The 15315-nt window shown below is 50.0% G+C and overlaps 1 protein-coding gene and 2 non-coding genes across 3 annotated transcripts; all 3 read left to right on the top strand.

Moving 5' to 3' along the window:
* The first annotated feature begins 1099 nt into the window (after nt 1-1099).
* Nucleotides 1100-11213, top strand: Tbrg4 (transforming growth factor beta regulator 4). The gene is made up of 11 exons (XM_051164939.1): nt 1100-1225; nt 3652-4113; nt 6160-6483; nt 7100-7271; nt 7518-7675; nt 8133-8243; nt 8716-8860; nt 9637-9882; nt 10059-10170; nt 10262-10376; nt 10844-11213. Exons 2-11 carry the CDS (start codon nt 3700-3702, stop codon nt 10943-10945), a joined length of 1899 nt encoding a protein of 632 aa, XP_051020896.1. The 5' UTR covers nt 1100-1225; nt 3652-3699; the 3' UTR covers nt 10946-11213.
* Nucleotides 6789-6924, top strand: LOC127206098 (small nucleolar RNA SNORA5). Its single transcript, XR_007832780.1, has one exon. It is a non-coding gene; the product is annotated as a small nucleolar RNA SNORA5 (small nucleolar RNA).
* LOC127206097 (small nucleolar RNA SNORA5) lies at nt 7303-7435 on the top strand. Its single transcript, XR_007832779.1, has one exon. It is a non-coding gene; the product is annotated as a small nucleolar RNA SNORA5 (small nucleolar RNA).
* Nucleotides 11214-15315: the final 4102 nt, after the last annotated feature.

Genomic DNA, 15315 nt, shown 5'->3' with positions numbered 1-15315 from the left:
CCAGGTCAGGGCTACACAGAGAAACCCTGGGAGGAGGGTGGGGGTGCGGAAGGACAGCTTAGTGGATAAAGGCACTTGATCTGAGTTCAATTCCCAGAGCCCAAGTGATGCAAGGAACCAATTCTCACAATTTTTCTTGTGCACGCACACAATTGTTTTTTAATACATACAGTGCAAGAAGGAAAACTAAGTCCATACAGACTTGGGCTGTGTACATGTGTAGACCAGAGTACAGACAGTATCAGGTGCCATCCCTCAGAAGCCATCTTTGGACAGTGCCTGGGCTCCAGTAGGCTAGACTGACTGACTACCCAGCAACTCCCAACGATCCAGTCTCTGCTTCCCCAGCACTAAGGTCCTCATGGCATTTTATGGGCAGAGTTATCTCCCCAGTCCTGCTGGGGGGTTCTGTTTTTGTCTTGGGGGTGTGTGCTGAGACAGGGTCTCTGTATCCTACGACTCGATATATTGACCAAGCTAGCCTCGAACTCACAGAAGTCCTTTTGCCTCTCTCTCCTAAGTGCTGGGATTTATGTAGTGCGCCACCACGCCCGGCTGTTCTGCTTCTCGAAACAGGGCCTCAATAGTAGCACAGGCTAACCTCTGCTTTTACCTCCAGTACTGAAATTACAGGAATTTTTATAAGTGTGCCACTGTCAGCGTACAGGCCATTCCACGGTATCCCGTCGCCGCCCCATCATCATTTATCATAACAGCCATCGTATGAGGTCCGTACTTTTGCGGCTTAACTAGACAAACTTCTTGCACTCCCACGAAGATTTTCAGCTGGAGCTACAATTTGCTTCTCTGTAATTAGTAGCCGCTAAAGAAGCGCCCTCCCGCCCCTTACCCCAATGTCACCACCGCGACCCGTCGCCCAAACTCACACCTCTCCTATAGAACCTGTGAAAGGCCCAAGGGAACAGGGCAACACGGACTGAAGCTACCCAAACACTGCACAAGAAGGAGGTTCTGGCCCGATGTACCCTCCTTTCGGTATGAACTTCCCAAATACGGGACACCTGTGCTCGGCAAAGATGGCGCCTGCTGGGAAAAGAAGAAGGGCGTGGCCTCCCGCCGGCAGCACTTAGAAACCTCGCTTCCGGCGGCGCACAGATGACGTACGTGGGCGCGCCAGGCCGCGTGGAGGTGATACGGCTGATGGAGGTCAGCGAGGGTGGTAGCTGCACCAGTCTCTCGTCATGTAGAGACTGGGCTGCTGAGCGTAGGTACCCGGGACGGGGAGGGGGGCTGGAAAGGGTACCAGTTAGTAAGGGCCTGCGAGGCCATTGTGGGGAGCTCCGGAAAAGGGGCTTTTGATTCCGTGACCCAAGGGCGCTGGCAGGTTGCAAATTCGGTTCCTGCCGGCTATTGCGCACGCGCCCTTCTGCGGGTGTTGGACGCTAGGCCTAACCGAGGAAGCTACGCAGCCCGCGGTGACCCTTGGCGTCCCCTGCCAGTTGCTTTTCGTGTTTCTGTATTTTAGGTTTCAGGATGGATATTTACTTTAAGAAGCAGGTTTGACTTAAATTGCTCTTAGAGTTGTCTTGAAGAGCGATAATGTTTGCCAGCGCTTCCTTACTGGGTTCAGCAAGTGGTAGATACTGGGTTTGGGTTCCGAACCGTATTTTATTTCCCGGTAAGTATAAGTTAAGCTAGTCTGTTTTTGTTTTGTTGGTTTTTTCCAAGACAAGGTTTCTTCTCAGGGTAGTTTTTTTTTTTTTTTTTTTTTTAATGTGCATTGGTGTTTAGTCAGGTCCCCTGGAAGTGGAGTTACAGACAGGTGTAAGCTGACACGTGGGTGCTGGGAATTGAACCCAAGCCCTCTGGAAGAGCAGCCAGTGCTCTTAACCGCTGAGCCATCTCTCTAGCCCCCCCCCTCACCCATAGTCTTGGTTGTCCTAGACTCAATTTGCAGACCAGGGTGGCTAAGCCAGTCATTTTACGGCTGCAGTAATCTGCTCATATGACAATAAAATAAGCTAGCCATATGCCTGATTCCCGGAAACAGAAGAATTCAAGGTGCTTTCCGTCTCACACGGGTCCTGTCTCACTTTAGGGAGCAAGACTGGCAGGATTGTGGAAAGAAGCACCGTATGGACGGATATGTAGTGTGTTCTTCCAGAAGGTAACATATGGCAGGACTTGAAAAGGGGTCAGTGTGTTTTGCCCCGTGATTGGCAGGGAGGGCAGTAGTACCAAGTCGTGCACCGTGGGATGAAAGTGCAAAGCGTTATTTGGAGCGGAGCCTGTGCTGTTTAGCTAAAAACTGGGAAGGTGGCTCTGTGTGGTGTCAGGGAGTGTTTGCTGTGATCGATTCAGTTCACGGGTTCCGGGGTGTGACTCGGTTGGAACTGCTCGCCTGGCTCACATAAAGCCCTGGGTTGATCTTCAGGAGTGGTAGGTAGGGTACTTGTAATCCTAACACTTGGGAGGTGGAGGAAGGAGCAATAGAAGTTGAAGGTCACCCTCAGCTACATGAAATAATTGTTGTCAGCCTGGGCTATATGAAACTCTGCCGTTTTAGTTTTGGTTTGTTTGGTTTTTCGTTTTTTTGTTTTTTTTTAAGCCAGTTATTTATTTATTTATTTCTGTGTCTCTGTGTGTGTGTGGACAGAGGCCCAGAAAGAGTAGGAGCCATGGAGGTGGAGTGAAAGGTAGCTCTGTGAGTCACAAGGGTGCTAGGGACTTTTGTTAATCTGGGGAAACAGCAAATGCTGTTAACTGCTGAGCAATCTCTCCACCCACCCCCACCTCCAAACACACACCAAAAAAAAAAAAAAATCCAAAAGTTAAGGGGAGTGATTTTTTTTTTTTTTTTTTTTTTAAAGACAGGTTTCTCTGTGTAGCCCTGGCTGTCCTAGACTCACTTTGTAGACCAGGCTGGCCTTAAACTCACAGAGATCCGCCTGCCTCTGCTGGAACTAAAGATGTGCTACACTACACCCGTCATGGGGAATGATCCCCCCCAACCCCCAATGTTGGTTAATGAGGCAGCCTTCCTCATTTGGGGAGTCTTACTCCCATGTCCGTGGTGTTGGTGTGTTTCCCAGAAATCACAGGAACATGAGTTATATATCCTAAGTTTCCCAAAATCATTCTGACTTAGAATATACTGTCATGTTTCTTTAAGCCAATAATTGGCGTGGGGGGGGGGTGTTGTTGCTTGTTTGTTTGTTTTTTAATATTTTATTTATTATTATATATACAGTGCTCTGTCTGCATGTATACCTGCAGGCCAGAAGAGGGCATCAGATCACATTATAGATGGTTGTGAGCCACCATGTGGTTGCTGGGAACTGAACTCAGAAGAGTCAGGGCTCTTAACCTCTGAGCCATCTCTCCAGCCCACGCCAATAATTTGTGATCCTGGATACCAGCGAAAGTAAAAAACAAAATAACCAGACACACATGTCCAGATTCTCATACAGAAAGGGGGACCCGGGGATCTGGGTGAATTCTGAAGTGCGGCTGGGACTAGTGCCTCCCAGGCCGGAATTGGCCACTTTCTGTCCTGAAGCAGAGGCCGCTCAAGGCTCTTGTGCCATCGTACATAGTGAGTGCTCGCAGCAGAGAAGGGCTGAGGCCAGCTCTCGTCATTCTCATGCTGGTGTCTAAGCTTATATAATACTACTTTCTCTTTCTCTTCAGGACTTTGGAATCACTTGCTAGGGGTCTTACCTCCCTCCCCTCCCCACCATGGCAGTTCGCTTGATGAAGCAGTGCACATGCCTGCTGAGAGAAGCTACCCGCCTAATCCCTGCCAGTGCTCCACTCGGCCAACTGAGACTTGCTGGAGTGGCCTGTAAGACTCTGACCTCCTCAGTCACCTCGGCCAGTTCCCCCTCCTCAGGTTCCTTGACGGAGCTGTTGGGGAGAGAGCAAGTGTTTACTGCCTACCCGGAGCACCAGGAGGTGGACTCCCTCATTGAGAAAGCCACCAGGCCAGAGGAACTGCTGGAACTGCTAGGTGGGGATCACAGCCTGCACAACAATCATGCGGCCCTCATCCTCATCCGCCTCTCTTACCTGCTGTCTGAGAAGCCAAAGGAGAAGGCCTTGCTTATGGAGGATGCTCGCTTCCAGCAGCTTCTCCGGCTGGTAGACAGTCAGGTGAGTGTTAATATGTTGCCTGGATAGGTGACACCTGCTATTAGACAGGGCTCCTGACATTTGAGGGGTGGTGCTTTTTGGTTTTCAAGCAGTTTCTCTATGTAGACCAGGCTGGCCTCAAACTCACAGAGATCTGCCTGCCTCTGCCTCCTGAGTGCTGGGATTGCAGGTGTGTACCAGCCTACCCAGGCATATTCCTGGCATTTCTTATTCTAGTTTTCAAAGAACGTTCCAGTGCTTTTTGTTTATGCTCCCAGGAACCTATTAGGTAAATGTTGGCATCAAAGACAAGCAACTGACACCTGGTGTCAGAAGTGCAGGAGATGAGCCTGGCTCCTTTCAGTTCCCTTGGTGCTTTCCCCTCAACAGCAGAGCCCCCTGAACTACAGCGGGAGGAAATGCTCTTTCACACAGCTACTTCCCGGCGTTTCGCCAGCTAAAAGGAAGTGCAAACCTGCCCTGGCTAACCTGCCTCTCACTCCCTGTCTCAGTGTGATAAAGAAGGGCTGGGCTAAATGCTTTAAAGACTTGCAGGGAGGAAGGGTGGCGGCAGGATGGCTTGGTGGTTAAAAGTACTGGCTGTTCTTGTGCAGGTTCTGAGTTCACTTCTCAGCAACCACATACATGGCGGCTCATAACCATCTTTAAAGGGATCTGATGGTCTCTTCTGCCATGCAGGTGTAGTTAAGCATGTTACTTAGTTTGCAGTGTGTGTCAAGTCATGTTCACTTGTTTCTTCCTGAGTGTATAGTTCATAAAATAAACTTAATAAGCCCCTTAGTCTATGAGGTTTTAGTTGCAGTTGGGTTTTGTTTAATGTTCCCATAGATAAAGTCTTAAGATACAAGACTAAACATTGTTTTGCAGAATAAAGATAGTAACAATAGAAACAGGAGGTTCTGTGGTTTTAAAGTTATTTGTTTTGTTTGTGCTTTTAAGCGTTCATGTGGAGGTCAGTGTTTGCCTCATAGGAGTCCATTCTCTCCTTCCATCCAGCTTCGCTACAAGCGCTTTACCCTCCAAGTTGTCTCCCCATCCCTGAAGCCAAGTGTTTACAATGTAAAATGTTGACAGTTTGCCGCTGTTCAGGTTTGAAAACTGCAGCTCTAAACTGTTCCTGGCTGTAAATGCAGGGGCCTGGGAAAGCCCCACCCCTGCCCACAGTTTCTGAGTACCCCTCCCTGCCTCCTGTGTGAGGCACCAACATTCTTTGAGGCTCTACAGTAACCCCACTGTGTGTATGTACAAAGGTGGACTTGTCCAGGAGGACCAGGAAGTGCAGACACCCAGACCTCCCAGGGGCCGGAATAGCAGTGGTGCCTCTCAGCCCTTCAGACAGCAGCTTCTGTCTTCCACTGCGCTTCCCGTTCTCCTTTCAGAGGTGATGAGAGGTGCAGAGAGTTTGATGCACAAGTAATCACACCATTTGCTGTCTTCCCTGATGAGCCATAGCTCCTAAGACTTGAGTCATTCAGTGTACAGAAGAATCAGCCTTTTCAGAAAAGAGGCAGTAGTGGCAATAGGACAACAGGATCTGCACTCATAACTGCTGAGACTTGGGGACAACTGCACATCACCAGAAACTTGTTGAAAAGTAGAAGGGAGGGTTGGAGCTTTTCAGACTCAAAATAATTTTTCTGAAGAAAAGACATGTTTTTTTATACCTAAAAATTTGTCATTGTAAGCAAAAGTAATAAGTGTATACCAAAACTGGCCATAGAAACCTGGTGCTGTTGGAGGCAAGGCCCCTGGGCCTGTGTTCTCTGGCCAGTGTTTGTATCTCTTGTGCTTGCAGCTCAGGTATGCGCCATGTGACCATGCCAGCCACAGACTGAGTCTATATTAAGGACTCTGTCTTACACATAACTCTTTCTTGCAGAGGTGAGCTACCTAGGCCACCACTAGTAAAAGTCCTAGACTCTTAGGCTGCAGGAACAGGTTCAGGAAACAGGGCCTGTGAGGCTGGGCTGGCAGTAGCTGCTCGGAATGCTTGTGTTAGATACCTATGGAACTGGCCTCACGTTGCCTTTTTCCTTTTCTGTGCAGATATCTTCGATCTGGCATGGGACCCTTGTGAAGCTGCTGCGGAGCCTGTATACACTAGGGCTTCCTCAGACCTCCAAGGAGCTGCGGTCAGTGGAGCAGGAGGTACGCTGGCGTCTGCGCAGGCTCAAGTACAAGCATTTGGTCTTCCTGGCTGAGGCCTGTGCCTCCTCCATGCGGGAGCAGCACTCCCAAGAGCTGATGGCTGAGCTGCTGATGCATCTGGAAAGGCGTTGGACAGAGATCAATGACAGCCGTACGGTGGTGACCATGATGACGAAGGCAGAGCACCTCTCAGAGTCACTGATAAACCACGTGGAAGACAAGGTATGGGCCAGAGAACAGACCTTCTGGGATGTTGGGGCTGTTCCTTGGGTGGTAGTCTTCTGCAAAAGAGAAATGGGATTGGAGCCCTGGAAGCATCTATACAGTCTCAAGTCTTGCAGAGACAAGGGCTCCAGCCACATAAACCCAACATCTAACCACGTGATCTTGAGAAGTAGGTGTGGTAGGTAACTTCTGAAGTTAACACAGGAGTCCTGGTCTGGCCTCAGCTATCCCGTGCACAGCTCAGCTTCTAGCTAGAATTCTAGAGGTGGCCCTGTCTACTACCCCTTCCGTATTGCTATCCCTGCAGTCAAGTCAAATTCGGTTCCTGTCTTCTCATGATGGGAGCTGGCCCAAATGGCTGCCACAGCAAGCTCTGCTGCTCATGGGCCCTGTGTCCCCTACCCTGGGACCTAGGGATAAGTTTGGCTGCAGACACTGCACTCCAAATCCAGGCATTCCTGGGGCAGGCATACAGGCTGATTCTATGCAGCCGGGCCTGTGTTGAGTCAGCTCAGGCCCAGTTGCTGTCTCACAGGGGCTGCACTGGATGGGACCCCTGCCCCCAGCTCGTCCCAGCCACTTCAGCTGATCCCTGCGCGGCTGTGGTTGACAGTGCCTGGAGCTGGTGGAGCAGTTTGGCCCTGATGAGCTTCGGAAGGTGCTAATGTCGCTGGCAGCACAGAGCCGGCGGTCAGTGCCCCTGCTGCGGGCCATCTCCTACCACTTGGTACAGAAGCCCTTCCCGTTGACGAAAGGCATGCTCCTGGACCTGGCCTACGCTTACGGTGAGAAGAGAGAGCCCCGGCTGTGGACACCTGCAGCTGTGTCAAATTCAGTGCCTGTCCTAATGATGGCGAGCACTGGCCCAGAAGGCTGCCACAGAAACTCTGTGACTCCTGAGCCCTGTTCTTTATGCTAGGTTTGGGGATAAGTGTAGTCACAGACACCAAGCCCCCAGATGTGAAGTCTGAGGTGGGTGGGGCGGTGAGCGTGGGCACTGCCCTCCCCCACAACGAACCTCTGCCCCACAGGTAAACTCAGTTTCCATCAGACCCAAGTGTCCCAGCGCCTCGCTGCTGACCTCCTACCCTTCATTCCCAGCATGACCCCTGGCGAGGTGGCCCAGTGCGCCAAGTCCTTCGCCTTCCTCAAGTGGCTCAACCTGCCTTTGTTTGAAGCCTTTACACAGGTGAGTTAGGACTACAGGGCTCTGTGGAGAGGCTTTGCAGGCCTCCGTTGAGAACTGCTGTTTTAATGATGGAAGCAAGGTCAAACTGAAAATACTCATTTGTGGGTCAAAAATACAGGTTTCTGATTTGGAAGGTGATGTCTAGTGGTGGGGAGAAAAATGTATTTGAAGGCAGTTGCCTGTTTTGTTCCCGAGTGTCCTGTCCTGTTGCCATTTATCTTGGGGCAGCCATGACTCTACACAGGAAAGGGAGGCACCTTTGTACTCCAGCTTCTGACCATCCATGTGGATTGTATGGAAACATGGTGCCTAAGTGCACATGTCCCTATAGCGATCAAAGCCACTATCAGGGAGGTGAATTCTGGGAAGCTCCTGCTGGGTGCAGAGTCTGGGCTCTTAGAGAGGGGAGGAGGCTGCTGCTGACAGGCCACTGACACTTGTCTCTCTACTGTCTTAGCACCTCCTGAGCAGAGCTCAGGACGTCTCCCTAGCCCATCTGTGCAGTGTGCTTCTTGCTTTTGCCCGTCTGAACTTTCATCCTGAGCAGGAGGATCAGTTCTTCAACTTGGTATGCGCACTCAAAACCACTTTCCTGACACACTGGCCACTGTCAGGGGTGGCGGGGGTGGGAGTGAACAGCCCAGCATTTGGCGTGAGAGAGTAGGGGCATCCCAGGGGTCATTGGAGCACAGGCAGGCTATTGGCCATTGGCTTGGTGTGGTTCTGAAAGCAGCTATATCACTGTTGCCCACTGGGGAGCAAATTTCACAAGAAATTTGAGGCCTAGGTCCCTGCTCATGGGCAAGATGTGAGTAAACCTAGCTAAAACACACCAGGATACTCGACTCCAGGCACGAAGAAGGCTCCTTGTACATTAGCCTGGGATTGGTGTAGGCTTTACCTAGTCAGGATGTGGGTCTTGCTTTCTAGCAGCTGCCTCTGGCTCCAGTATGACAGGTCAAGAGCCGAAGTGGCTGCAGACTTGGCTAGGGTGCTCCAGGCCCTGCTGAGCCTGCTTCTCCACTGTACCCCTTGCTCAGGTGCACGAGAAGCTGGACACCATGCTGGGAAGCCTGGAGCCAGCCCTGCAGGTGGACCTGGTCTGGGCACTGTGTGTGCTGCAGCAGGTACGAGAAGCAGAGCTGCAAACAGTTCTCCATCCTGGACTTCACACACGGTTTATAGGTAGGTGAGGACTCTGCCCTGCACACAACATAAGCATGCATTCTCTTCTGGAACATGGAAGCTTGCTGTTCTACCAGCCAGGCAAGAAACTGGAGCAGAGTCAGGAGAAGGCCAGAGTGCACAAAGCACATCCCATGATGTCTTAGAATTACTCCCTGTGATTGGCCTACAGATTTTTTAAAAATTTATTATTGTGGTTCGTCTGCATGTACACCTGCATGCCAGAAGAGGGCATCATATCGGATTATAGATGGTTGTAAACCACCATGCTGTTGCTGGGAATTGGACTCTGAGCCTTTTAACCTGAGCCATCTCTAGCTCCCTGGCCTATAGATCTTAACTTTGGAACCAGCCTAAGGCTGTGCAGACACTACAGCCTTAAAATGTGCTGTCCCTTGTGATCCCCATTTCTTTTTTCTTTTCTTTTTTGTTTGTTTGTTTTTATTTAAGTAATTTATTTAGATTACATCTCAATTGTTCCCCCGTCCCTCCTTCTTCCTCTCTATTCCTCTCCCTAGGTCTGTGACAGAAAGGGACCTCCTCCCCCACCATATGACCACAGCATGTCAGGTCTCATCTAGATAGCCTGCTTCCCCTTCCTCTGAGTGCCTCCAGGCCTCCCCACCGAGGGGAAGCAGTCAAATAGGGGTAGTAGAGTTCCTGTCAAGAGTCAGGCCCTGCTCTCCTGCAGCTGTGGAGAATGTGCTGTCCATGTGATCCCCATTTCTTTTTTGCACCTGCTGTTCTACATCACCCAACCTCTCTTCCTTTCCCAGAAAGCACATCTGCAAAGGATCAGAGTACCTTCCAGAAGTTGGTGCACATCAACACCACGGCCCTGCTGGAGCACCCTGAATATAAAGGCCCTTTCTTGCCAGCCTCAGCTGTAGCACCCACTCCCTTGTCCTCTAGCAAGAAGATGACACCCCTACAGAAGGAGCTGCAGGAGACACTGAAGGCCCTGCTGGAGAACGCTGACCAGGGCGGCCTGGAGGTGGCCACACAGTATGGCTGGGTGCTGGGTAAGTGCTCCCTTCCACTGGGAAAGAGTCTAAATGGAACAGGCCTTTGTAACTCTGCGTGGTACAGCGATTAACAACAGAGGCCTGCAGGCGCCTCCCCCCAATGCATCTTCGTGTGTACACTGAAGGGTCTCTGAGGCGTCTCCTGTAGGTCTCATCCAGTTCCCTCCCCGCAGATGCAGAGGTACTCCTGAGTGCTGATGGCCACTTTCTGCCCCTAAGAGATTTTGTGGCTCCTCACCTTGCCCAGTCAGTTGGGAACCGGCCACTACCCCCTGGAGCTAAAAGGTACTTGGGTGGGTACCCTCGTCATGGCCACTGCTGTTTGTGAGTGTCTTGATCTGAGAACATGCCTTGTAAGCACCCTTTCCTCTGCCAGGATCGCTTTCCTACGCTGGGAGTTCCCCAACTTCAACAGCCGAAGCAAGGACTTGTTGGGCCGTTTTGTCCTGGCCCGTCGACATGTTCTGGCTGCAGGCTTCCTAGTGGTAGATGTGAGTACCTGCTGGGCACGGGTCACTGCCAAGGGAGAAGCCCCTACCTAATTAAAAGAGCTAGCAGGATAGAGGCAGGTACCCAGCTCTAGACCCTAAGCCGGTGCCTCCCCCACTATACACACAGAAGCTTAGCTTGCGCCTGTGGCGCTAGGGTTCAGGCCTGTAGTTAACACCGCTGTGTGGCCACGTGGGGCTGCAACACAGGAACACCTCAGTGCGGAGTTTCCTTCAAAGAAAAGCTTCAGAGCTTTGAGGGCTGTCCCATTTTCTTCAGAAGCCCTGCTGGCACCTCACCATGTGCATAGCCTCACTCCCTGTGCTCTTCCTGAGGACACTGAGGCCAAGGGTTGGGTATTTGAAGCCGTCAGTCACCAGCACTGACAGTAGGAGGGGTCGCACTGGCCATGTAAGGGCGGAAAAGGACTCCACAGCCTCTGTGACCTGTCTCCGCTGCTTTCTTCCAGGTCCCGTATTATGAATGGCTGGATCTCAAGTCTGAATGGCAGAAATGCGCCTACCTCAAGGACAAGATGCGGAAAGCAGTGGCTGAGGAGCTAGCCAAATGACCTTTCACTTCAGTTCAGACTGCTTAGAGACCAGCAGGGAGTGCTGGCCACCAGAGTCCTCATCCGTAAGGGTGAACCATCTCTGAAGGGCCTTGGCCAGCAGCTCCAAGGACAGGTGGTCCTAATAAATCTTTTGTTTTGGTGGAGGCCAGATATCCTCCTAGGCTCTGTCTGTTCTCTCTTCTCTCCTTTATTTTGGAAACACACCTCTGTCTCTTTGCCCAGCTCTCCAGGGTTCTACCCAGTGTGCTCACCTCCAACTCCCCAATAATGCCTGTGGGATCGGCACGGCAGAGGATTTGAGAGACAGAAAACCTGGGGCGCTTGAGGTTCCCAGGAAACTGACAAGAATTGGAGTTGTGATTAGAGTCCTGAGAGGTTTCCTCCCATCCCTGTGTGACTAGAGCGTGTCTGATGGGAGCAGGTGCTGTGAAAGCATTTGAAAGGTCATGGTTCTGGGAAAAGAGAAAGGGCCACTTGGCTGATACCACTCCATGCTTACCTAACTACAGCCAGCTTGGCAACCCGGTCCAGATGGTCACCCCCACCCCTACTCCCAGCTGCTGTGAGTAGCATCAAGGTGTCTGCCTTCTGCCCCTGCAGGGGACTGGCTCCCTTAGGTAGGGCTTGCCTAGTCTGTACATTCCTCCCAAAGCACTTAGCACCTGTGTTGTCCTGTACAGGCTGTTGCTTACCACAGAGGCGAAGGGGGAAGCAAAAAAGTGGCTAGAACTGCAGAAAGGAACAGCTAGCCACGGATTGTCTGTGTTGAGGTGGGATAGGTATAGTGAGGCCTACTGGTGTGTGAGGAAATAAACATACTGTTGACCCCCATGCGCCCCTGGCTTTTCTTTTGAGCTAACCGAAGGTCACCATTCAGTTAGTACTCAGGTGGCTTCCTCAGTGGTCGGACTGTGCTGCAAAGTCACTCTGGCGCTAGCAAAAGGATGCTCCTGTCACCACAGGATCCTTACGACAGTTGCTACTGCCATCAATCTAAATGGTACAAGGACTGGCATGTAACCTGGATGTAGGGACATGAATTTTCCTAGATTGCTACAGCTCATTCTGCAGGCCCCTAACATCTTTGTTGATGATGCTTTATTTGTTTTTAAGGTTTATTTTTAATCTTATAGGTGTGTGTGGATATGTGCACCGGGTCAAGTTGCCTGTGGAGACCAGGGCATCAAAGCGTAGAGTAGTGCAGTACTCAGAACTGAGCTCAGGTCCCCTGCTGTTCTTTACCTGCAGATTCTTGGTTCCGGCAGCTTCCTTGTGACAGGTGAAGATGCGCTTCCCTGGTCGCTGCTGACCTTTTTGTGCACCTTTTTGTCTTTGATAAAACTAATGAGCAGTTGCCACCTGTTTTCTGAACCACCCCAGGTCTCGGTGTTGAGGTGGTGGTTGTTGTGGTAGCATGTCCGGCTATCAGCAGTGCTGAGGGTCAAAACCAGGTAGATGCTCTGCTGCTTGAGCCACACTTCCAACCAAGTCTGACTGTTCTGTAGACTCCAGGCCTTAATCCTTTGTTGGGTATGCAATTTGCATACGTTTTCTCCCAATCTATAGCTTGTGGTTGTTAGCCCTCTTACAATGGCTTTTTACAGAGCATAAAATTTTTAATTAGATTCAGTTACTCATTTTTACTTTTACAGATTCTACTTTGGTGTCAAGTCTTTTGTGGTTTTGGGGCTGGGCATGGATTTTAAGACAGGATTTCTCTGTGTAGCCCTGACTACCCTGGAACCTCTTTGTAGACCAAGCTAGCCTTAAACTCAGAGATCTACCTGCCTCTGCCTCCCAAGTACTAGGGCTAAAGGTGTGTGCTGCCACACCCAGCTTGGTGTCATCTTTTTTGTTTGGTTGGTTTGGTTTGGGTTTTGAGACAGGGTTTTTCTGCATAGCCTTGGCTGTCCTGGACTCACTTTGTAGAACAGCTATGCAGAGAAACCCTGTCTCAAAAAAAGAATTCGATAATTTTAAGTCTTTGATTTTTTGTTTTTGTTGTTGGTTGGTTGGGTTTTTTTTTTTTTTTCAAGACAGGGTCTGTGTAGCCTTGGCTGTCCTGGACTCGCTTTGTTGAATCACATTTTTTTTTTAAATGTGCATTGATGTTATTCCTGCAGCCATGTCCTTGGAACTGGAGTTTCAGGCAGTTGTGAGCTCTCATGTGGGTGCTGGGGATTGAACTTGGGTTCAGGCCAGTGCTCCTAACCACTGAGCCATGTCTCCAGCCCCCAGTCTTTGATCCAGTTAGAAGCAAGTGCTCATCTTTAAATGAGGGGGTTTGTTACCCAGTTTCCATGTGCACCCATGTTCATATGTGTGCACACCTGAGCATGCATACTAGAGAGCAGCCAGTGTTCCCCCAGGCACTGTCCGCCTTTTGCTTTGTTTCCTCGTGGTGTGGTCTCTCTGGCCGGGATCTTGCCAAGTAGGCCAGACTGGCTGGCCCTGAGCCCTGGGGTCCATCTGTCTCTGCCTTGCTAAGCCTGGAAACATACATGCACTTTAGGGATTAAACATAGGTCCTCACATTTGCAGGCAAGCATTTTACCTGCAGTTTTGTAAGACTTAAAATGGAGGATGAAGGGTGTGGCTTCTAGGTATCCGCTGAAAAGCGCCCCTCCTTCCTTCACCAGCACTGTCCCCCGCTGATTTTTGTATCTGTGCTTATACAAAAAGTTTGCATATTTCTCTGTGTCCATCACTGAGGTTTGTGCTGTTGGTGTGCCTGCAGTGTTACATGTTCTCAGCTACCATGGCTACAAGATAGCCTTAGGCCAGGCATAATGGACCACTCCTGTAATCCCAGCATCTAGAGGGGCTGAAGCAGGACAATTGCAAGTTTTGAGCTAGCCTAAGCTTTTTGCCTTAAGTAGACAGGCATAGTGGCTCACAACTTTAATCCCAGCACTTGGGAGGCAGAAGCAGGCAGATCTCTCTGCATTCAAAGCCATCCTTGCTTACAGAGACAGTTTCAAGACAGCCAAAGCTACGTAGTGAGACTGTCTTGAAAACAACTAGAAAATCACTTAATGAGTCTTCCTGTCTAAGATACTTTCAGTTGGAGCTCCTTGGTCTTTCCGTTGAGTTAGTAAGCATGGAACTTTTAATAGAAATTATGCTAAGTCTATAGAACAATTTGAGGAGACATTATTACTGTTCTGAATTATGCAAGCAACAAACACATCTCATATTTTTGTAGGTCTTTGATAGCTTTCATCACAATTTTGTAGTCTTTGTTTCTTCAGCATATGGCCAAGGGCTTAGAATGATTGACTGTGAGTGACAACATGTTATTGTTCAATTTGGGGGTATGGGGCGGACTGAGACAGGATCTCACTATGTAGCTCTGGCTGTCTTGGAACTCGCTGTATAGAGCCAGCTGGCCTCAAACTCACAGAGGTCCACCTGCCTCTGTACCGCCACATCATGCCTGTCTTGTTTTTAAAGATTTAGTTATGTATATATACATGCGTATCTCTGGGTTTCTGCAGGTGCCTGATCTTGAGCGGGAATCAGGCAGAGATGAGCTGCCTGGCATGGATTCTGGGAACCAAACACCTACTGAAAGAGCAGCCCTGTGTAACATGTTCTTTTCTGATGTGTGTTAGTGTACAAGTTTTAAACTGTCTAACATCTGGGCTCTCCCCACCCCCAACTTGGCTTTTGGTTTTTTTGACATAGAGTTTCTCTGTGTATCCCTGGCTGTCCTGGAACTCAATCTGTAGACCAGGCTGGCCTTGAACTCACACAGATCCGCCTGCCTCTGTCTCCCGAGTACTGGGATTAAAAGTCTGCACCACTGCCACCTGCCCTGAGCTCTATTAGTCTCATGCACTTGTTTGTTTGTATTTAGTGGAATCTGGCCTTGAATTTATTTATTTATTTTTTTATTTATTTATTTTATGGTTTTTTTGAGACAGGGTTTCTCTGTGTAGCCTTGACTGTCCCGGTCTCACTTTGTAGACCAGGCTGGCCTCGAACTCACAGCCATCTGCCTGCCTCTGCCTCCCAAGTGCTGGGATTAAAGGCATGCGCCACCACGCCCAGCTTTATTTTATTTTTTAAGATTTATTTATGCAGTACTCTTATCTGCATGTATGCCTGCAGGCCAGAAGAGGGCACCAGATCTCATTATAGATGGTTTATGGGCCACCATGTGGTTGGTAATTGAACTTCGAACCTTTAGAAAAGCAGCCAGTGTTCTTAACTTCTGAGCCATCGCTCCAGCCCCTGGCCTTGGACTTCTGATCTTGACCTTCCTGCTACCTTCTCCCAAGGTCTGCGATTAGGAGAGTGTGCCCAAAATAACCAAGGAAAAGTCTTGCCTTACAGTTCAGTGGGGTGTTTGTTCTGCCTCTGGG

The sequence above is a fragment of the Acomys russatus genome, chromosome 22 (genome assembly GCF_903995435.1).
Source record: "Acomys russatus chromosome 22, mAcoRus1.1, whole genome shotgun sequence".
NCBI lineage: Eukaryota > Metazoa > Chordata > Mammalia > Rodentia > Muridae > Acomys > Acomys russatus.
This window is presented reverse-complemented; position numbering and strand designations above follow the sequence as displayed.

Bases quoted from the DNA above. Each gene is read 5' to 3' on its own strand.
- Tbrg4 (XM_051164939.1), top strand. From the start codon at position 3,700: ATGGCAGTTCGCTTGATGAAGCAGTGCACATGCCTGCTGAGAGAAGCT. The intron at 7,272-7,517 runs GTGAGAAGAGAG...TCTGCCCCACAG, and splicing joins GGACCTGGCCTACGCTTACG to GTAAACTCAGTTTCCATCAG. The intron at 8,244-8,715 runs GTATGCGCACTC...CCCCTTGCTCAG, and splicing joins AGGATCAGTTCTTCAACTTG to GTGCACGAGAAGCTGGACAC.